The sequence below is a fragment of the Rattus norvegicus genome, chromosome 19 (genome assembly GCF_036323735.1).
Source record: "Rattus norvegicus strain BN/NHsdMcwi chromosome 19, GRCr8, whole genome shotgun sequence".
Classification (NCBI taxonomy): domain Eukaryota; kingdom Metazoa; phylum Chordata; class Mammalia; order Rodentia; family Muridae; genus Rattus; species Rattus norvegicus.
Window position 1 is genome coordinate 9,669,293 of NC_086037.1, and position 23,424 is coordinate 9,692,716.

The 23,424-nt window shown below is 53.5% G+C and overlaps 1 protein-coding gene across 1 annotated transcript; it reads right to left on the reverse strand.

Annotated features, from left to right (window-relative positions):
- Positions 1-213: 213 nt before the first annotated feature.
- On the reverse strand, positions 214-21,708 carry Mmp15 (matrix metallopeptidase 15). The gene is made up of 10 exons (NM_001106168.2): positions 21,014-21,708; positions 9,011-9,159; positions 8,104-8,232; positions 6,379-6,686; positions 5,914-6,075; positions 4,937-5,190; positions 4,411-4,549; positions 2,904-3,054; positions 2,639-2,754; positions 214-1,928 (listed from the first exon to the last, which is right to left on the reverse strand). The coding sequence occupies exons 1-10, from the start codon at positions 21,161-21,163 to the stop codon at positions 1,513-1,515; spliced, it is 1,974 nt and encodes a 657-aa protein (NP_001099638.1). The 5' UTR covers positions 21,164-21,708; the 3' UTR covers positions 214-1,512.
- Between the last annotated feature and the right edge of the window lie 1,716 nt (positions 21,709-23,424).

Consider the following 23,424-nt stretch of genomic DNA (forward strand, 5'->3'; position numbering starts at 1 on the left):
ACCAATGCCAAATAAACCTGGTTCTGGGCCTCAGCCCAGTCAGTCCTCCCCCATCCCCAACCCCCACTCCCCGTTCTCCCCACACTCTTCCCTGGCTCCCTGGACTCCATCCCAAAGGTCCTCCCAAACTGGGAGTAGGATATTCCTCAGCAGCCCAGCCTGGCCCCAACCCTGCCAGGCAGGTCTTCCGTGCCGCATGCTACAGCCCAGGCATACAAACTCGGCCACACTCGCCGGCTGTACATTTAATCAGTGCACATTATTTACAGAACTAAACGATGCGGGGAGGGGGTGGATGGCCCCACCCCTCGCTGGCTCTCAGGTTCTGTAGAGGTGATACCTAAAGGGTGCTGCTGGCACACCCCTCCCATCTGTCACCTCTAGTGCCAGGCTCTAAGAATCCACCACTTGCAGAGAGGCGGTGACCCAGAGGACCCTGGGTGGCCGCCCTCAAGGTTTAGGAGGCAGAAGAGCCAGAGCCAGCTGTTACAGTACCATTTCCCACAGAAGCCTCCTGCTGACTCCAGGATGAAGAGAGGAAGGGGGGCCCCCCTTTCACCCCTAGGACACTTCCCAGGCCTTAGTGGATTCCTTTGGGGGTTCCACAGGCTCTGTGTAGGGTGAGCTGCTGGCCTGAGCCTAGTAGTGTTGTGTGGGAACAGGAATCTGGAAGGGAGGAAGTCCATAGTCTGGTCTGGGACCTGCTGAACATCCACACTGCCAGGAATCGACTGGGGACCTCTGGTACCCTAGTATGTGTGTCTGCCCCATGTCCCCAAAGGTTGGGACAAGGACAGCAGAAGCCAGAGGGTAGAGGGAGTGCCCAGCCTCCTGAGACCTTTGGGGTAATGAAAGAGAACATGGGCAGTCTAGGGAAGGAGGAGCTTAGTTACTAGCACTGGGAGGGGAGCTTCGCGGGCTCCCTTTGGTCCTTGGTGAGACGGGTCAGGGCCTCTTCCTAGAGGAAAGGAAGCTGCAAGCCCAGGGGTGAGTGGGAGTTGCCCGATGCCAGGATTGGGGAGGGCTTTCAGGATTCTGGGCTTCTTAGTAAACCTAAGAAGACGGAACCAAGTCTCAAGGTTATCAGGGCGGCCCCTGGGCCGTACGCTCCCTAAGGCAAATTCAGGAGGGTAGAGCCCCAGCTGGGCTCCTTCAAGGCAAACACAGCTCAGACGCGGGAGGAGAGAGGTTCAGGCTCAAGGGCCAGAGCTGGAGAAGCTTCCCAGCCCTCTGCCATCTGTCCGTCTTCCAGAGGTGTGAGCCTCTGTCCCTTAGTTCCTGCCTGGAGCGGTACACTCAGAGATCTCTAAGCATCTCCTGGCCGGAGTCAGGAAAGCAGAAACAAAGGGTGGGTGCCCAAGAGAAAAGACCCCTGGGCATAAATAAAGGAGGGCAGGGGCTGGACTGAGGGGGAGTGTGTGGCTAGGAGGGCGTCCCGCCGCGCCGCGCGGAGCATCCGGGTCCACACAGACCCTGCAGACCTGAGCACCGGGTGCTGCGGGTGCCACGTGATCACACCCACTCCTGCAGCGAGCGCTTGCAGTAGAGCAGCATGCGGGGTGCGCCCTTGCGCTGCATCTGCACCAGAGCGAAAGCCAGGCCCAGTATGCAGAGCAACAACAGCAAGGGGACCAACACCATCACCACGTTCACTGTCCGAACCACCTCCTCCATCTGCACCACCACGCGGCTGCCCTCATCCTTGTCTCCCACATCCTCTTCCTTGCTGTCATCCTCTGTCTCAGGCTCTGCACCCCCGTTGGGGTTGAAGGGCGGACGAGCCACATCGGGCCATCGCGATCGGGGCTCCACGTGCTCCTGGCAGCCCATGAAGTCCCGCAGGATGGATTTGGGGTGGCCGGGTTCCATCCGCAGGCGCTCGTTGTTGAATTTCCAGTACTTGGTGCCCTTGTAGAAGTAGGTGTAGGCTGTAGGAACAGAGAGGACAGAATGGCTTCAGGCTGGGGAAGGTATGTAACTTGGCGGTAGAGCATTTGTGGAGCATGTTAAATGGTCCTGGGTCTTCCAGCTCCAAAACCTGGTTAGACAACCACCCAGAGCTGCTCTAGACCAGCTCTCTGGCCTAGAGGATCCTGCACGCATCCCAGGAAGGGCTAGGTCTGAAGAACAGGGCATGCCTGGGTTTTACTGAGCACAGTGACATTTCTGCACATAGAAGCCGGTGGTCAGCGGGGGAATGGCAAAGCCGGCAGGCCTGCCCTGAACATGAGAGTCCCAGACAAAGAATCAGACACACACGGAGGCCCTGCTGGAGAACTAATGGAGTCACAATGCCTGTCACTCAGTTACAATGACAGATACTAGGGCTTCTTTTGCAGGTCTGTGAGTAGACCGGCTCCCAGTGCTCTGAACGACTGCCCTGAGGCTTAGAGTGCAGAGCCTGAGGCAGAGGCTTTAGCTCCAGACATAGACAGACATGGGAGGTACCTAGACAGCAGCCTCTCTAGCTATGGGGTTAAAGGTCCATCAGATTCCGGAAGGGCAGGATGTCATGCTGGGGCATGACACAGCTAGGTCCCCCTTCCATATCACAGGACCTTGGACAAGCCCTGCATTCTGTGTATGATGCAGAGTATGTGGCAAGTGTTGGGTCCTCTGGGAGGGGATGGTCTGGTACCTGCATCGTTGCTGAGGAAGGCCCCTTTGGGAGAGTTGGGGATCCCTTGCCAGACACTGATGGGCTTGGGGTAGCCAGGGTCTCCATGCTGTGTCTCCTCATTGAAGCGCCAGTACCTACGGCCAGAAGTATTAGGCTATGAAGCTGGAGCCCTTGCTTGGGCGTTGGCTTTTCCCTCATAGGCTCTCTCTCCAGGACGGTCTGAAAGGGAGAGGGCCCGGCTATAGCCTCCTCCTTTAAGGGAATGACATGGCAAACTGCTCACCTGTCAGCTTGAAAGAAGAAGGTGTGCCCTGTGGGCTCCCACCAGATGGCTGTGTCAATGCGGTCATAGGGGATGTCTGTACCATAGCTGCTCAGTGGCTGCGGGTAGCCAGGCTCCAGATTGGCTTCTCGGAAAAGCCAGTAGCGGTTACCTACACAGGGGGCAGGAGGCTGTGTGAGGGCGGGCCTGGGTTGGGGACGGAGGTGGCAGAGGAAATGCTTTTCTGAGTCCGCCGTCCATTGACACCATCACTGCCCATCTCGACACATGTATACACAGTACCACACATACTCACATGATGCTCCACATGCGTCTACGCCTATCCTCAGGCCACTCGTTTCTCTGTGTACAAGTCAACTGGCTACACCCAGTCCGAATCACACTCTACATGGCCCTTCATCCTACAGGAAACCTCCTCTAGGCCTGGGAGGTGTGTCTCACTAGACTTTTATAAACTTCCCATTTCAGTCTGAGGCCAGCCCTGTATTTAGAGAATTCCCACCTAAGGGAGTTCTATCAGGGGTACTGATCTACCAGGGGTACTGGTCTATCAGGGGTACTGGTCTATCAGGGGTACTGGTCTATCAGGGGTACTGATCATCTATCAGGGGTACTGATCATCTATCAGGGGTACTGTTCTATCAGGGGTACTGGTCTATCAGGGGTACTGATGATCTATCAGGGGTACTGGTCATCTATCATGGGTACTGATCATCTATCAGGGGTACTGATAATCTATCAGGGGTACTGATCATCTATCAGGGGTACTGATAATCTATCAGGGGTACTGATCATCTATCAGGGGTACTGATCATCTATCAGGGGTACTGGTCTATCAGGGGTACTGATCATTGGTACTGATCTATCAAGGGTACTGATCTATCAGGGGTACTGATCATCTATCAGGGGTACTGATCATCTATCAGGGGTACTGATAATCTATCAGGGGTACTGGTCTATCAGGGGTACTGATCATCAGTACTGATCTATCAAGGGTACTGATCTATCAGGGGTACTGATCATCTATCAGGGGTACTGATCATCTATCAGGGGTACTGGTCTATCAGGGGTACTGATCATCGGTACTGATCTATCAAGGGTACTGATCTATCAGGGGTACTGATCATCTATCAGGGGTACTGATCTATTAGGGTTACTGCCCCCAAGGCTTTCCTCCTTCAGACAAATGCAGAGATCTTGGCCAATTGGGCTTAGGGACCTGTTCTGACAAAGGACAGCTTGCTCTTCTGGGGATTCATTCCCAGGAGAACAAAAGGCAGAGGTGGGGGCATGAGGTGGAGCTTCTAGACTACAGAAGATAGGCAGGGATACAGTCATAATCCAGGCGGCCCTGGCCAGCAGGGTCTAGGACTGCCTAACCCCCCAGCCTCTGGCTACCTCTCCACTCAGTTTCCTCCAGTCCACAGTGGGAATGGGAATGCAGGACTCTCTCCTCCCCTAGATCCGCTAGGGCAAGAAGGCTGCCCGGTCACAGCATCCAGCTTACCTTTGAAGAAGACGAAATGCCCATCCTGACGTTCATAGGCAGCACTAATGTTCCCAGGCAGGCCACGCCAGAAGTGGCCAATTGGCATGGGGTAGTTGTCCAGAACACGGTTGTGCCGGACTCGCCAGAACCAGCGGCCCTGTGGGAGAGGGTGGGTATTGATGGGCAGCTTGTGCAAGATACCGTGGCTTAGGGTGGGCGCTGTGCTCACTCTGTTCCTTCCCGGGTCAGGGATGATGTGTCAGACAGGCCATGGAGACCCTGAGAAGCCAGGCGGTACCTGGAGAGTCAAAGCAGCTCCAAGGAGGGAGCTTTGGTCTGAGGAGCGGGAATCTGATTGCTATGTGACCCTTGACAAGCTCCTTGTTTCCTTAGATTGGTTTCCTCCTGGTCTAGGGTCTGGTAAGCACCCAGAAGCTGTTAGCAAGGGAGGAGCCAGGCAAGGCTCTGAACAGGTTTAGAGGAGGGGAGAGGAAGGTCAGGTTCTGGGTTGGCTGGAGAAGGCACTAGAAGGGTGGGGCCAGACCTTGAACACAAACATCTCTCCACGGAGTACAGCCACTGTGTCGAAGTTGCCATCGCAGATGTTGGGGCCATACTGGTCAGGCCTCTCTGTGGCTCGGGGCTGGGGTGGGGGCCCTGGTTTGGGGGGCCTCTCTGGCTTCCCACCTGGATGTGGTGGCTGGGGAGGCCGAGGTGGCTGGTGGTCTGGCCGTCCTGGCCGCCGGGGCCTCACCGTGGGGAGAGGCCGGGTGGGCTGTGGCTTACCATCTGGGGAGCCTACAGAGAGGAGGAATCAGGCAGTGAGCGAGCAGATACAGAGCCTAGCCTGGATGCCAGGTTCCCTATTCAAAATGCTGGAGTCCTGAGCCTCCCAGCCTGGAGAGACTTGAGCCCCAGCAGGCTTCCCCTCTAGGTACATGGTCCTGTTTAGCCAGAGAAGGCCTTTTCCTCTACCACATGATCACCCTTGCCCCACTACCCCAGTCTCCTCCACACAATCTTTTTCTTAACTCCTCTGCTGGTTGGGAGGCTACCTGCCTCTGCTTTGCCTGAGGACATTTTCCTTGCCTTCCTAAGGCCCCCGTAGAGACCCTGGCTTCGGCAACTTGAACTCCACCTGATGGAGAGCTCATTACTGAATTGCTGGGGATGGAGGACCTGACGAGGCTGACTCTTCCTAGGGCTGAACTTGGGGGTATCTGGCCCACTGTAGATTTGCTATATAGAGTCTGGGCTTGATAGGCAACAGTCTCAAATCCACCAGGAAGTCTGGGAAGTGCTGGGAACAGACTCAAGACTATGGGGTCCTTGGGACCTTATGATACTCTAAGTCTAGTAGGGATAGATCCAAAGGTAGGCGGGAAATAGGGTGGCTCATCTATATCCCCTTGCAGCTGCAGCCTGGAGCCACAGTGTGGGTTCTAGGCAAGTGACTGGGCCTCAGTTTTCCTGCCTATAGAATGGGGGCAGAGTAGTACCGGCCTCACACGGCCAACTCACCATACAGCTGCTGGATGCCCCGAAGGTCATCCTCGGGCAGCTGGAAGTTGTCAGTGTCCATCCACTGGTAGAAGGGTGCCATGATAGCGCTGGGGTTGCTTGAGTGCTCCAGTCCTAGTGCGTGGCCCAACTCATGCACAGCCACCAGAAAGAGGCTGATTCCTGTGGTGAAGGCATACACGGTCACTTTGGGTCATCCTAGGCCCTCCTGGGTGTCATGGATCCTACTCTTGCTTCTCTCTTGGATAGGGTTGAGCTTCTCTTACTTTTGGCTTGATTTCCCCATCTGAGAAATGGGCCCAACATACCCTTCTCTTCCCACCTTCCCTTGGTGGGACAAAAGAGTGAGATTAAGTACGGGGCCCCAGAGTCATGAATAGGGGACATTCTCTCCTCTTGAACCTGAAGCTACTGAGCTGGAGGGGCCCTGCCTGGCGTGCTCCCACCCTCGCCAGCTATCCTCACCATGCAGGTCAGTGCTGGAGAAGGTCCAGGGTTCATCTGCGTCGAAATGGGTGTCCCCACCCAGACCAGGGCCGGGGAAATAGGCGTGGGCCAGAAAGCCACCCACGCCATCAAACGGTGAGCTGTCGCCATGGAAGCCAGAGGCAAAGAGTACCATGATGTCAGCCTCCGCTCGCCTTCGCAGCCGAATGTCGTCATAGGGTACTTCCTGGAAGACCAAGGGCGTGACCTGCTCCCACACTTGGAAAGCCCTGCGCACCGCCTCCATTGAGTTGTACCAGCCCAGCTTCTCTGTGTAGTTCTGGATGCTGCGGGTGGGTGGGAAGAAAAGAATGGACAGGGGCCTGTGGGATACTGTCCGTTGTTGCCACCTTCCTAAGAGTACAAAAAGCTGCCACACTATCCACTCTTAGATATGAATTAGAACTTGTCATAACTAGTTCTTTATTAAAATATGACCCTAAGTTTTCATGGAGGAAGACAAGCAGATCTAAAATAAGAAAGACAGTAAGGCCTGGTGGTGGTGGCGGCACATGCCTTTAATCCCAGCACTCGGGAGGCTGGAGAAAGTGGATCTCAAAGTTCAAGGCCAGCTGATCTACAGAGTAAGTTCCAGGATAGCCAGGGCTACGTAGCGAGAGCCTCTCTTGAAAAAGCAAAAAGAAACAAAGAAAAAAAAAATACAGTAAGGAGCTAAGTATGGTCATGCACACCTGAAATCCCATTACTTGGAAATTGGAGGTAGGAAGGTTGGGGGTTCAAGGTTACATAGCAAGCTTGAGGGCATCTCGGGTATGACACGAGGACCTGACCCGTCTTAGCAACACCTCCCACTCCCAATTCAAAAACTAAAAAAAAATGGTAGTGAAATTGGAAAGTAAATGAAAGCACAGCTTCTTCCTGGCCATGGGGTAGGGAGAGCTAAGATCTAGGAAACAGGCCAAGCCACTCTGAATATTGACCCTAGGGCCAGGAAAACCCTAGTTTTAGCTGTGTGACCTTAGATACTTGACTAGACGGTTTCAGTTTCTTTTTTTGAAAGACAGCAAAAGGGGAGGGACTAATACTTTCTTTGTGTGTGGGGGATCCTTGAGGGGATTAAGGGAGATACTGCCTAAAGGATATACAGCCCAGAGCAGGGGTTCTCAGCCTTCCTAATGCGCTGACCCTTTACTACAGTTCCTCATGGCACGGTGACCCCAACCACACAGTTATTTTGTTTCTACTTCATGACTGTAACTTTGCTGCTGTTATGAATTATGATATAAATATCTGATATGCATGGGATCTGATATGCCGCCCCAGAGGAGTCGAAACCCACATGTTGAGAACCACTGGTCTAGAGCCTGCGTATAAAGCAGAAAGCCTGCAGCTTCCCTGTGGATTGGACTCAGCTGCTTGTGCAGTTAGACCGCCATAAACTGCAAGGGGGGGGGGATCTGGCGGGGTGGACCATGAATTCACTCAAGGATCTGAGAGCAGGACATTTGACCCCCACACCTACTGACCAGGCTGATTCGGAAGCTCATCTGGCCACATTAGGCTGGTATGGCTTGCAGCCAGCTGGGGCCAGGAAAGGACCAAGCAGGAGAGACCCAGCCTTGCCTGGAGGGAGCTGGGACCACCAGCCCGGCTAGTCAGGCCTCTTCAGCTACGCTTCTGGGAAAGAAAGTCTAGGAGCCTCCGAGAGGAGCAGAGCAGTGCCCCTCAAAGCTGGACCCATACCTGAAGGTCAGATGGTAGTTGCTCCATGTCTTTCCTGTCAGGGTGTAACGCCTCCGCCGCCGCCGCAGGTTGGCTTTCACACGTACCCCAAACTGATCAGGAACCCCACAGCGGGGTCGCTTCATCCACCTGGACCACGGATGAAAAGGGTCAGCTTTGGGTTATCTCTTCTAGGTTGCCTCTTGCTTCCTACTTTTCCCTCACAGGGATGTATTGGGGGTGGGAGACTGGTTTCCAGAATAGCGGGTAAAGAGAGACTCCATTTTAAGAAAACTGAGCGCTCAGCAGTGACTCAAAAATGTATGCTCCTGCTTCAGTGTATAGTCCAAGCATGGGCTAGGTTCTCTTGTGGCCTCCTGTCCCAGTTCTGTGCTTCTCATTGTATCTGTAGATCCTACTGATTCTAGCTAGAGTAAGGCCTAGCTAGGTTGTCTCAACCAGGGGGTTCTGCACTTCCCATTCCCAAGCCTGTAGCAGGCATTACTAATCGAACATAATGCTCTTCCTGCCAAAGCTGGATTACATCATCTCTCCTTTACTTATCTATTTTACTATGTATGTGTGGCCACATGAATTTATGTGCACTATGCACATAGAGGTGTCCTCAGATACCCAGGACTGGAGTTACAGGGGATTTTGTGCTGTCTCCTGTGGGTACCAGGAACTGAACCTGGGTCCTTTGCATGAGCAGCGAACAATCTTAACTCTCCAGCCTCTATCTCGTCTTTCTTAGCATAAGGCTTCAGGCAACCATTCTAAATATTAGCGTGAAGATCAAATCTTTGCCATTCCTTATCCAGTTCACTCCTCTCTGAAAGTGTCATACACCTAAGGCTCCTCAGAGCAGGCCGGAGGCCAGGAGGCCCATGGGGTCTGGAAGGGGTCACACAGAGGGACTCGGACTCACGTTTTTGTCTCTTCATCAAGCACACCCGTGACAGGGATCCCATAGAAACTCTGCATCTCGGCAAGGGCAGAAGCCAGGATCTGGGCAGAACGCATGGTGGACATGTGGCGGCTAGGCTGGGGTAGGTAGCCATAGAGTCGCAGCCAGTTCTGCAAAGAATCCAGAGCAGGTCTGCTCGGTCACGGCTCAGAACCCTCTGAGACCTCCCAACTCAGAGAATTCAGTTCTTCCAGGGCCCATAATCCCCTCACCACCAAGCTCACCCCGGCTCTTGGGCTTTACCCCTGCTGCTTGGTACACCCCTAGAGGGGGTGAGGAGGTAAGATTTTGAGACGCGGTTTCTCTGTGCAGCCTAGTTGTCCTGGAACTTGCTTCGTAGACCAGGCTGGCCTCCAACTCATGGAGATTTGCCTGCCTCTGCCTCCCGAGCTCTGGGATTAAGGCATGTGCCACCACGCTCAGTCCAACCCTCTTTTTAATTAAAAAAAAAAAAAACAACACCTTTTTTTTTTTTTTTTTAGTTATGTTTGTGCGCATCCAGGTTCCCATGGAGTCCAGAAGAGGGTGTTGGCTCCCTGGAGCTGGAGTTAGAGGTGATTGTGAACCATATCGTACGACACAGGACCTGAGCTTGGGTCCTCTGCAAGAGCAGTACATGCCTGTAACTGCTAAGCTACCTCTCCAGCACCATTTAAAAAACAAACAAACAAACAACAACAAAAAAAAAAACTCTGATAGTTTTTGTTTATTCTTTGGAAAATTCTGACATCTACCCAATTTTGAACACACCCCCATCTGCATTGGAGTTTTGACCGGCTTGCTCTTATGCAGGTCTTACTCGGGTAACCATCTGTTGTCGGCTGATGTGTTCATCATGTATGCCATGCCCGAGAGTCATCCTCTTACGACTCTCCCTCCTATCCCTCAGCTCAGAATTCTTCCTGCCTGACCTTCCACCCAGCCCTGATCTGTTAATAAATATGATTCATCCGCAGCTGAATGCTCACAGTTACACACACTTGGCACTTTGACCCTAACAAGGCTCTGCATCCACCACTACCCACTGTGCAAAGAGGCTTCTCTGACCAAGGGTAAGACCAGCGCAGACCTACGGGTTTAAATAGAAATATTTAGAGGGCAGTCCAACCGCATGGGTGGTTAACATAACAACAGAAAGTTCGGCCCGGCACCTATGATATTCTGGGTCACGAGAGCCTTTTCTCTTTCTTTCAAGTTATTTTTATTTTATGTGTCTGAGTGGTTGTCTGCATATAATGTGTATGTACCATGTGAGCGCCTGGTGCTCACCGAGGTTAGAAATGGATGTTAGATTCCCTCGAACTGGAGTCACAGATAGTTATAAACTACTGAACCAGGCCCTCTACAAGAGCACACACACAAGACTGACACGCACTCACTCTCTCCCTCTCCCTCTCCCTCTCTCTCTCTCTCCCTCTCTCTCTCTCTTTCTTTTTGAGTCACGGTCTCTCTTCTATGTAGTTCTAGCTGGCCTGGAGCTTGCCTTATAGAACAGGCTGGCCTCAAACTCATAAGAGGTCAGTCTGCCTCTGTCTCCCGAGTACCGAGATAAAGGTGTACACACCCAAGTGTGGCTTTATTTGTTTGGGGTGCGTATGGGTAAACACGTGGAGGTCAGAGGAGGTGGGTTCTCTCTCTTCTACCACACGGGTCCTAGGAATCAAGCTCAGGTCTCCAAGCTTGATGGCAAACACCTTTACCTATTGAGCCATCTCACTGGCTCCTCTTTCCAGAATCTTTTAAGGTTTCACCAGGTGGGAAATCCACTGGGTCCTGAAGCCTCTAGTAGTGTGTATAGGTGGGGGAGGAGAGACAGGCTCAGGTAGGGTGTGCCAAGAGGATGTGACAAGGCTTCTGCTGCAATTTATTTATTTATTTATTTATTTATTTTATTTTATTTTGAAACAGGGTCTCAGACTGACCTTTCACTTCAATGTAACCAAAGGATAACCTTAAAGCCCTATCTCCTGCCTCCACTTCCCAAGCGTACAGGTGAGCACTACTGTGCCCAGCTTCACGCAGTGCCAGGGCTCAAACTCAGTCCTTCATGTATGCTAGGCCACCATCCGACCCACACACCTACACCTCCAGCTCCTACTGTCTGCACTGCATGCTTCCTCCTCTTTAAAATGAGGACCAGTGTGCTGTTACAGGGTGGCTTAGTTACAATTGCTTAATGAAAGGCCATCGAAGGGACCAGTGTTCAGTATAAAACACCTCAAGACCGAGTTCTCAGCACAAAGGAGACTTATTTGCCCTGAGGGACAAAGGGCAGGGAATAGGAGGCAAAGACAGGAGACAGAGGATGCGGGAGAAGGGGGAAGTCCTGTTCCAGAAGGACAGGACTGTCTTTGGTTGGAGGAGACAAACGTGACCTATAGGCAAATGCAATTTATAAAGGTACAAGGGGGAACCCGTTTAATTTAATTGGGCATGTTAATTAGGGCAGCCAAAGGGGGCTTTGGTTGCTGGACTTCAGTACTTTGATAGCTGGACCTTGGTGGTCGGCCTCAAAGGGAGGGAGTGGCCAAACAAGGAAACAGGCCTTGGTGGTTGGCCTTATTTACTGGTTTTTAGCAAGGCAGAGAGTATGGGGAGAAGGCAAGACTGTAATGCTTGGGCTGGCTGGAGTCTCTTCAACCATGACCTTTGGAAGGGAAGGGTTTGTTTGGCTTACATGTCCATATGGCTGTTCATCACTGAAGGAAGTCAGGACAGGAACTCAAGCAGGGCAGGAACCAGGAGGCAGGAGCTGATGCAGAGGCCATGGAGGGATGCTGCTTCCCCTGGCTTGCTCAGCCTGCATTCTTATAGAACCCAGGACCACCAGCCCAGAGATGGCACCACCCACAATGCAAAGCTCCTCCCTGATCATTAATTATGAAAATGCCCTACAGCCAGATTTTTGGGGGGTATTTTCTCAATTGGGTTCCCTCCCTTCGGATAACTCTAGGTTGTGTCGAGGTAACATAAAATGAGAGTAAGATTTGAGAGGCACAGCTCCAGGAAAAGCACTTAGTACACAAAAACTGCATTCAATTCCTTTCTAGAACTTGCCAGGGAAATCCCACCCATGCATCCTTCCATCTGACCATCCATCCATCCATCCATCCATCCATCCATCCATCCATCCACCTATCACCCACTCTGCCAGATGTTCCTTTACACTCTAACATGACCTTTGCGGGGGGGTGGGGGCTGTGGGAAACATGCCTAGAACTTATTGGCACCCAGGAGGCTGCACCAGAAAGGGGGGCTTCACAGCTCTTAGGTTCACGAATGCACCAGCAACCTGAAGTAGCAATTCTGATGAACAATTCTGAGAAATGCTAAGAAAGATCAGCTGCCTCATGCCCTCAAGACGGTGAGGGGATAGTATCCAGGTATAAGCGAGGAAACAGAGGCCTTCCTTGTCCTTACCGCATTTACCTGACCACTTGGACCGCTTTCTAGGTCGTTCAAGAAGGGGAAGGCTATACACTGAAGAAAGGAGGGAACCCAATTGAGAACACCCAAGGCAAGCTAGATACAAAAGATGCTTTGGGCTGACATCCACATGGTACCTCACTCAGCCCAGGGCAGCAGCGTCCAAGCTTGATGGGCAGATGGCTGCCGCACCAAGTCCCAGCCTGGCTGGCTGTGCAGAACCACTCAGCGACCCGAGGGCCTTGAAGAGTGGCAGAGTAGCAAGCAGAGACCTGGACCTAAGAATCAAGTGTTAGCTCTGTACAGAGTGGGGCCAAGCTAATTTAAAAAGGGAGGGGATGGCAGTCTGGATCAGGGCTTCAGCTGTGAGGTTCAGCAAGGATCAAGTGACCAAAAGCCCTGTAAATGTCATGGACGAGAGACCAGGGCTCTGACTGGCAACCTTGACTCTGCCAGCAGGCCTGAGGGGTCTAGGCTTTTAGTGAGACTGGCCAGGCATGAGCAAGACCAGGGCCCAGGGTAGCTGGGAGAGGAGGGAGCCCCCACGGTTTTCCCACTGACACTTTACCCCTCTGACCCACAGGGTAATACCACAACAATGCCTTCATTCTTCCCCAGCACTGAAACCTCCAGAGCTCCTATGGAGAGTCCACTTCCCTTTTGGGCAGTTTTCCTGAAGCCTTGTGGAAGAGTCCAGTGGGCAAGACCACCAGGTTAATGGCAAAAGGCATGGAGCTGGTGTGTGTGAGTGTGTGTGTGTGTGTGTGTGTGTGTGTGTGTGTGTGTGTGTGGTGGGGGAGGTTTCAGTGGTGGGGTGGTTGCTGACAGATGAGGGCACCTTCATATCACCTATTTGCATAAGGTAAAAATATCTCCAGTGCCAAGCAATCAGAACCACATGGAGGGGCTGATTAGCCTATCTGCAGAGCCATAAGAGGGGCAGGCTGGGGACAGAGGCTCGGGAGGAACCCCTAGGCAGGGAGGGAAGGGGAGCTGGCCTGTTTGGAGCAAAGAGCTCTAGAGATCTGCAGAGATCTGGCAGAAGAGCTGTTTCATCCCAGAGCCAGCTCAGGGCTGCCAGACAGGTCCCAAGGGAGCCTGGTGGCTCTCCTTCACATAGTTAAATGCCTTTAAGTCCCCAGGAAGCACAGAATTTCCATCTCCCTATCAGCCATGCCTCCCAGCCCCTATTGGGGTGAAAGGGGCTGGTGACATGCCCCTGGGACAGGGACTGGTGAAGAGAGCTACAGCCTCCCAGTAGGAGGTGAAGCTGACGGCTGGCCCGCCACTGGCAAACTGGCGAGCTCCAGGTGGCTGCACACCAAGTGTCCATGAATCGGCCAAGCAGGGCAGCAGACAGCAAGCACCCTGGGGCTTCTTCCCTTCCTACTGTTGGAAGTAGGAGCTCCGTCATCCCAGCACAGACCTGGCTGTGAAGAGAAGATCTAGAGGCTAGCCACCCTGGTGGGAATGGGGGTACGCAGGGCAGCCACCACTGCCTTATAGTGACAGGCATTTCAGGCCCCTGAGCCCCAAATAGCTAAGTTACTCTGCTGCTTTGTGGCAAATGATGGGAACGGTACCCAAGATCCCACGGTGACAGAAGGCTATAGCCGGGCCCTTCCAGTTCCTACTGATGGTATCTGTCTCTTGTGTATAGCACCTCCTATTCCTCTTTGTCACCTAGAGATTCACAGGTGAGGCAAGCAGGCCGAGCTGTGCTTCCCTGGTGGGGAAACCGAGGCACGGAAGTCAGTACTGGGCACAGTAAAGGAAGGGTCCTCCCTTTCCACAAGGGCCACAAGACCTCTCCCATCTTTACATCAGAGTGTGCCTATGGGGGTGTTCCCCGAGACCCGAGAGGCTGGCCGACCTAGCCATTGCTTTGAGTTTCCGCTCCATCCAAGAAGAGTATCTATTGGTGTTGCAAGAGAGTGGCTGATCTCAAGCAGGAAGGCAAATTCAAAAGGGAGATTCCTGGTCCTTATAAGACAGTAAACACATCACCCGAGAAACTGCTGTGCCCACAACCACTCCTGAAAGACAAACACCCCCCTATGCTCATTGTTCTTGGAGCAAGGTTCAGAGGCAGTGAGCTGACCGCTCCAAGTTACCCATAGACCTGGGTGTGCAGGAGATCCCTGCAGTGTTCCCAGATCCTTGGCCTAGTATGCTGGGCTCTGGCCCTTCTCACAGCACAGCACTGGGGTAGGGCACCTAATCCTCTCCACACCCAGCGTCTCGTCTCGGGCTGGGTCTGGGCACTGAGCCAGCCTGCTCTCCTCCAGGCCTATGGAAGCAATATGGAGGGACTTAAGCCTGAAGGGAGGGCGTATCTGAGAAGGAGACCCCGGATCCCAGATCCATGCTGTGCCTAGAGCAGCTATTGGAGAGGGGAGACAGGACTGGGGCCTGAGCCATTGCTGTGGACAATATCCTGCTCCTGGGGCTTACACTAGGGGAGTGTCCAGGAGTAGCACATCCTCCCACCCCACCCCCGCCCTGCCCCCTTCCTCTCAAGGCCCTTATCAGGCCTCAGGTGATAAAGACAATCTTAAAGGTTCTGCTCTGTCTCTCACCTCAACTCCTACGGTAATCTGAGCAGCCCCAGGTGTGATCTGCTCAGCCAGGTACAAAGGGAAGCTTGTCAGGACCATCAAAGAGGAATCCGCCCCTAGACCTTCTAAGATGTGTGTGTGTGTGTGTGTGTGTGTGTGTGTGTGTGTGTGTGTGTGTGTGTAGGGGGGGCATTCCAAAGCAGCCAAGCCCAGCCACCTCTCTGAGGCAGGGCCACAGATTCATCCGGCAGGCACTCCTGAAGAGACAGAGTACTTAGAGCTACCCTAGGCAGCTGATCCCAGCAAGGACCCTTAGAGAGCACCCCACCCCCAGGGCTGAGTAGAAACTAACTTTGGCCATGTTTCTGAGTAGAAACTTGCCCAGGCCCTTGTCGCTTGCTCATATTAAAGGCCTATGAGAAACTGTGGCTAAGAGAACTCTGAAACTTAGTTTCCACCTCTGCGAAATGGGGTCATGCGGACAGAACAGGACAAAAAGCTTGGATGACTAGACATTAGGCCAATAAAGGAAGAGAAATTTAGTTGAGCATGGTGGCACATGCCTTTAATCCCAGCACTTGGGAGGCAGAGTTCAAGACCAGCCTGGTCTACGTAGCAAGCTCCAGGCTGGTCAGGATTACATAGAGAGACCCTATCGTAAATTGCCCAGACTACTCAATTCTCATACTTCTGGCGGTAGCATGGTCCATTTAAACAGTTCTAAGGGATGTGCATTTGGGGAGCCTAATCTACTTCTTGATATGAACCTAAGATCCTTCTGCCTCTGGTTTCCAAATCCTGGTGTGATGGTTTGTGTATGCTCAGCCCAGGGATTGGCACTATTAGATGGTGTGGCCCTGTTGGGGTAGGTGTGGCCCTGTTGGGGTAGGTCTGTGACTGTGGGTGTGGGCTTAAGACCCTCACCCTAGCTGCCTGGAAGCCTTCAGATGAAGATGTAGAGCTCCCAGCTCCTCCTGCACCGTGCCTGCCTGGACGCTGCCATGCTCCCGCCTTGATGCTGCCATGCTCCCACCTTGATGATAATGGACTGAACCTCTGAACCTGTAAGCCAGCCCCGATTAAACATTGTTCTTTATGAGAGTTGCCTTGGCCATGGTGTCTGTGCACAGCAGTAAAACCCTGGGATATAAACACATATCATCATGCCCAGACCACTATGAGTCTGGAAAAAAAGATTTGTATGTGTTAGCATGTAAGTTGAGGTGCTCTTGGAGGCCAGAGGCCTAAGCAGTAGTTGTGAGATGCCTAATGTGAATGTTGGGAACTGAATTCCGTATGCTTTGCAATATGCACCCTGTGACATCATCTCTCCCTCTCTCTGGGCCCACGAGTCTCCCTGCCCCCAGTATTGGGGATTGATTGATTACAGAGCCTAGAGAATGCCAGGCAAGCGTTCTACCTCTGAACTTACTAACCCAGACTTTTTTTTTTTTTTTAAACTTCTTATTTTGAAACAGGGTCGCATGAGGTTGCCTAGGTTGGCGGGGATCAGGCTGCCCTTAAACTTGAAATTCTTCTGCCTCAGCCTCCTAAGGCTCTGAGATTACAGGCCAGGGCCACCATGCCCCTACTGCACTTAAAGAAGGCTGTGGGTGATGGTGATTGTCGGGGACTTCCAGCCAGGGAAGCAGGAAGGAGGCAGCCACCCAACCCGCCCCCACAAGCCTTAACCTGAAGGAAAAACAAACGGGTCCTTTGGCCTATGGGAGGAGAGGGGTGGGGCGGGAAAGGCCTTTGTTTGCCAAGAGTTCTCAAGGTTGGCTAGAGACCAGGCCTTGAGTATCACCTGGACCTTGGGGCTCCCCAGGCCAGGGTCTGGGTGGGAGTAGGTAGGGAACTGGGTAGCTTTGGCAGAACCCCTGAAAAGACCTGGGTCAGTATCAGCAGGTTCCTACTAGCCAAAGGAACTCACGGGGTGATGCCTTGCAATTTGACCTTTAGCCCAATCTGAGGCACCAAGACAGAAGGCTGTGGGTTCAAACTTCCATTCTGCAGTCCGTGGCTATGTAACCTGAGGTACCTTCACCTAGAGAGCTCACTTTCCTCTTCTATATGTATTAAAAGCAAGGAGAAATGTGAAAATGCTTCTAGAATGTTCTTGGACAGAACTAGTTTGATAACCGTACTGAAATAAGGCCTGGGACTCCTGGGCTGGCTGTGCATAGCATTTACAGCATCGCCAACAAGCAGAGTAATTTTCCCTGTGACACCACCAAGCAGACGTCACGGCCATTCCATTTTACAAGCGAGAGACCTGAAGTTCAGACAGGTTCAAAAGCTCATCGACAACGAATGCTGCTTGATACTCGGCCGTTAATTTTACCAAGGGCTATGATGCTAAGTGGTGGACACGGAGCTGGGGCCCTCGTGTCTCCACGTGGTTCCCAGGTGTACGGGTCAGCTTTAGAGAGTTGACGCAGACCTGGCTCTGTAGGCTGCATGACTCTGGGGACTCGGCCATTGGTGGCTATGGGACATGGGATATCTCCTGACAGCAGAGGAGGTCGAGGCAGGCCTTCTGTTTATTTCCTCCTGTCTCTTTGGGGCTCACATGGGATTCAGTGGGAGGTATTCCTTGCATACCCTTGGCAAACCTAAATCTGCCACACTTGCCTGGGGCTGCATACCCCTGATTGCTAGTCTCTAGGCATTCTCAGAACGAACACACATCCTTGGGGGAACAGTGTTCCAGAGGCCTAATTCTCAAGCACTGGGGTGGGGGCGGGGGCTCTTCCTGCCAGAAGGTGCTAATATGCTCAGGCCTGGGAATGCTCAACTACCCTCAGAGTCTCAGGACCTTACATAAAGCTGTGGGCTGTGGATCTGCCAGGATTCCCTTTGCAAGGAAGAGGTGTGGAAGCAACATCCTCAACCCCTTTGTTTCTGCTGACTCATAGACCGCGGTGCCATGCAACTGGCCTTGGGGTTCCTGCCTTGGTGTCCACTAAATCTTGGGGCGATGTTAAGGATGCAACATTTGAATCCCTCAGGCTGAAACCAAAGTCCCAGCAGGGTAACACTGGCAAGGACCACCTGAATCCAGACACAAAAGGGGCACAGAGGGACAGCCAGAACTAAATCCGTGGTGGAAAAGGCCTTTCTACACCCACAGCATGACATTCTCAGCTGACTCAAGTGACTTGGGTGGCCGGTTTCTAGGCTTTTAGAGGAAATCTTTAGGGGAGAGAGCACGGATATGGGAACATACATTCCCATGATGTTTTCTGTTCACATCTAGGGATATCTTTTAGAAGTCTCTTTCCTCCTTGGGGTGGGGTAATATTAAAGTATGTGTGTCCAAGGGTCACAGTGGGCAGGCCAGGGCCATATGCTGTTCCAACGAAGACACACAAGGAGGTCAATGATGGGTGGGCCAAGGGAATCCCAAACACAGTGACATGTTAAGGACTAATGTGAAAGATGGTCTATATCTGACCCCAGTCCTCAACTGTGCCCATCTTGAGAATGGGTGGAGATACAATATCTGAGTCATCCTTGCTGTGAGCCTAACGTGAAACCCCTTTCCCTTCAGAGAAGACATGAGACCTGTACAGCTTCTGTTCCTAGCTGAGAAGGAATGTTAACATGAGGAGGGGACCTAGAGGGACCATCACTGGCCTATAAGAGGAGATGGACACACAGACAGTGACTCCAGACAGATCTGAAGACCAAAAGTCCTGGTGGTGCTGGCACATGACTTTAATCCCAACTAGGGAGGCAGAGGCAGGTGGATATCTCTGAGTTTGAGGCTAGCCTAGTCTACAGAGCATTCTGAAGGCACCCTAGTTGACTGCAGTCTCCTTGCCTCCTTTTGCTCACATTCCTCAGTGGTCAGATGGGGACAGGAAGACTTCTGACACTATTCAGGAAAGGTGGGATTGCCCAATTTTGGTGTTGGTGGCACCACACTTGTGAACTCTGGCAGCCTGAGTCACTTCCACAGGATAGGCTAAGAGTGCTAAGTTTCGGGAAGGAGCGGGAGAAGAGTTTCCCTAGTAAAGAGTAAAGGCACTCAGGTTGTTAGAAATTGTAGCCACAGAGCAGGGCAGGGTCCTGATGGGGTGGCAAGGTGGCACCATCCAGGTGGGGTTCTAGATCACAGTGTCTATCCAGGGGAGAACATGAGAGAGTAGCTTTGCCGAGGCAGGCGGGCTACTTGGGGCTGACTGCACGTGTGCAGCAGCTCCTAGCACAGGCCAGTGTCCGGTTCCTTAATCTAGTGAATTCCTGTGGCTGCCACCTGGGAGGGTGAAAAGAGGCAGGGTGTTGGCCTTGGCTCAGCTATCCAGGTACTCACAGCCATGAACTGCCCAGAGGTCAGGAGCTGTGGGTTCCCTCAAGTGAGAACCAGAACCCCTTCCAGCCACAGCCTAGGCACAGCCACAATTGTACTCCGAGTCAATCCTGGCCAGGGACATCATTGGTTTGGTTTCTTCTGTGGGGTGTGTGTGTGTGTGTGTGTGTGTGTGTGTGTGTGCGCGCGTGTGTGTGGTGGTAGACTGTGGACACACTTAGCTGTATGTCCTCAGTTGGAGGAGGCTCCCCAGGCCTCAGCTTCTGGCCATCGAGGAGATCCATTCACAAGGCACAACCACCAAACTCCAGCTTGGTCTGTATAGGCCACAAACTCTCTGGGAGAATCCGTGACTTGACAATTCTTTGGCATCTTCTCCAGTGGTAGCACCTTGGTTACAGGCAAACAGTTCCTACCAGCAGGAGCTCCCTGTAAGCCTCTGACCCAAGGCCTTGTGAACTGGGTTGGGCTCCCTGCAACCGTCTGATCTGATGAGAGGAGGGCAAGGCAGGTGGAGGATTGGAGGTGTAACTGCCCCCCATCCCCCAGTTTTCTATTAAAGTAGGGTGGGGGGAGAGATTGAAAAAAAAAATCTCTCTCAGGCAGACTAGAAAAGTGGGCAAACCTTCGGGGCTGGGATGGAAGAATAAGCTGTCTGCAGATACAAACAGTGCTCCAGAAAAGTGGGTAAGCCTTTGGGGCAAAATGCACTGTCTGCAAACCATCGTTCTAGGCAGCCCAAGGGCACCCAAGACCCTTGCTGGTCCTCTCTCCGGACTCCATATCTAGTTTCCCTTTCTCCCAGGGTTGGAAAGAATGATCATTAAAAGTTCGATGGCACCCTATGGTGACCTAGCTAGCTCACTAGGGGCATAAACTGGAACAGGAGGTACGGGCAGGGACTCTGATCGAGAAGACCGCGCCTGGTCACTCGCCAGACCAATTCGGAGAGCGGCCAGCATATGGATGTCAGCCGGGTTTCCAGAGAAAAGAGGCGTGGAGTTTACCCAGTTTCACCCAGGCCTGGGTGTAGAGGCGCTGGTGGGAAAAGTGTTTCGGAGATAGGGTCTGTCTTTCAGACCCCATCCCTGGCGTGGGAATGTTTCAGCGCAAAAAAAAAAAAAAAAAAAAAAAAAAGTCACCAAAGCACCTTTGCAATCGGTCATCAGCCTGGGAGAGTCACACCCATCCCCCAACTCTCTTGGCCACCCGGGTAACGCACACTGTCTGCCAAAGGAGTGTCAATCAAAGCATGAGCGCTGCGGGGCTCTTGCTCCGCCTGAGCTCTCACTACCCGCAGCACCCCACCCCTCATCACTCGTAAAGCCCACAGTGCGCGGATACGGCTCTCGAGGAATCGCGCGGGCTAAATGACTAGAGGCAAGGGCTAGGGGCTGCGGAAGCGGCTGCAGAGACTCAAGCTAGGGTGGGTCAGTGCCCCGAGCGGCTTCAGGGTGCACAGCAGCTGCGAGCCCTGTGCTCCCAGGGCTTTGGGAAGAGGCGCTCAGCAGAGCTCTGACCAGGGGAGTGGCAGCCTGCCAGGGCCGCTTTCTACCCAGGCTCTCCAGTCCGGATCCGTCCTCACCCTCTAACGCCGGGTGCGTCTCCCCCACCTGCAGGCCCCCGCTGCGGGTGTGGTTCGTTCTACATCCCTCGGGTTCTTACCTCAGCGGCGTATACTTCGGCGTCTTCAGACGCTGTACCGCCGCCCAGGCAGTCCAGAAGCACCAGTAGCAGCAGGAGCAGCGAAGCTCGACTGCTGAGGCAGCTGCCAGCGCAGCCTGGCCGTCCGAGTGCGCTCCGGTCGCTGCCCATGCTCTTCGGCAGCCAGCCGGGTCCGGAGCGCTGCACGCGGGCTAGCTCGCTGGCCAGCACCGCGTTCTCGCACGCGGCTGGAAAACTTGCGACGCTCCCTGGCTCCCAGCCCCGCGGGCGCGCGGCGGACCTCGGTCTCCCCGTGCCTGCCGGAGCAGCTCAGGTCCCCTCTGCAAATTCCCAAACCGGGTGAGAAGCGGGCAGGGCAGGTCGGGGCACGCGGGGACTCGCCCGCTGGAGAAGGGGACCGGCCGAGCTGCACGCCGCAGAGTCTTGCAGCGTCGGCGCGGTGCGCCCTGGCCCCGGCCCCCCGAGAGCAAGCCCAACTCCAGAGCCTTTGTCTGGCTCAGCGATCCGGCCGCCCGGTCCCGCGGCGCCCCCTGCGCGCCCTGCTCTCTCTGTCCATGCCCAGGTTCCCCCGTGCTGCCCAGAGCGCGCGCTTCCCTCTGGTGACTCCACTAGCTGCCGCGCCCAATCGGACCCGGATCCCCAGGCAGTCCCGGGAGGGGCGCAGGGAACTGGTCTGAGAGAGCGACGAGCCCGCCAGCCAGCTAGCCAGCGCCCGGCGTCCCCGGCGAGTTTGGCTCCGCAGCCCTACTCCCAGTGCGCGGCGGGAGCCGCTGTTCTTAAAGGGCCAGTGTGCTGCTCCCTGTGCGCAAAGCCAGGCAGAGGCTGGGGGCGGTACCTAACCCGAGGCTTCTCAGTAGCAGGTGCGGCTCTGTTGTCCCGGGAGGTGGGTACACGTCTCCATTTTCCCTGATGGAAGCAATCCTCTCCTAGCCTGCTCAGTTTCTATCTCTGGGGAGCAGGGGTGACCCCATAACTAGACCCTAAGCCGAGGGAGGACGCAAGAAAGGCGAGATCTCCCTTGGAGGGAGGGCATTCAGATCAAAGTGGGCCGGCAAAAGACTTGGATAAGGACCTAAAGAACTGCTTTAAGCTTTTAAACACGGCAATACAACTCTGAGGGGGGCGGGGGGGAGAAGTTGGAGGAGCAGGTAAGATGGCTCAGCCTGCGACAAGACTTCCATCCCCAGGACCCACTTGGTGAACGGATAAAACCTGTGCCACTGTGGCGCTCGTTAGAACCTATACACGAACGCAAACCCTAGAGTGTCTTAGACTCTGGTAAATTTCCTCAGTCTGGGGTTAGGGCGCATCTGGGGCGCCTCAGGTGCTGAATGCAACCTAGAGCGCGCACTTACAACGCGTGAGTCTCTTCCCTGCGGGGTGGATAGGAGCATATTACTAGATTTTTCTGAGTTTCTGTGTTGGGCCGAGGGTTCCGGCTCCTAGTGTGCACACATTTCGTTTCCAAGCAAAGCCGGCTCTATTTGGTCTCTGTTATGAGAAAGTCAGTGTGTCCATGAGGCCCATCAGAACTCTGGATGGGAGGGCAAACCTTCCGGTGAAGCTTGGGCTAGACTTTAACTTTTTTTTTTTTTCTTTTTTTCGGAGCTGGGGACCGAACCCAGGCCCTGCGGTTGCTAGGCAAGTGCTCTACCACTGAGCCAAATCCCCAACCCCTAGACTTTAACTTTTACTCCAGTGTGGACTAAGGGAATCGAAGATCCACCGTAACTTCCTTCAGCCCAAGGTCAACCCTAGCGTAGTTAACTGGGGGAACTGGTATGCCACTTGAGAACCATGGGAGCCAGGGCAGAGGGAAGCACATCTCATCACCTCCCCACAAACAAGGACCTTACCTGAGGCTGGGTCTTTCCTAGAATAGGCTCTCTGGGTGCCTCTGCCCCCTCCCATCTCTCAGAAATAGGAGACCTGGCAAAGGACCTTAAAAATGGCTTGTTTGAACCCACTCACCGGCTGGAGGAAGGTAACACATGCCCAGTGCCTGGCCTACTAACATCTCGTGGAAAGGAAATTGGGACTTGGCGGAAGGGTAGAGGCAGTCTCTCCCCTTTCCACTGGTAGGCTTTCCTGAGGGGTCTTTCACCTGGAAAACCAGCTTCTGAATTCTCTAATTAGAAATTTGATTTTGTGAAATGTCCAGTGTCCGGTGAACAACAGCTTCTGTTCAGGTGTACTGCATCCGTTTGCCAAATATATTCCCAATCATTTTTGAAAAACTGAGCTTATGGGGTTAACCCATAATAATAAAAGTCTCAGGTAGGTTTGAGAGACTATGATACGTCAAATCTGATGGTTTTATTCCATTGCCCGTTGTTCTGGCTCTAGGAAATGGATCCCCCCTCCCTTCATCCCCCCACCACCACAAATGCCCCCCGACCAACAGGGTTTCA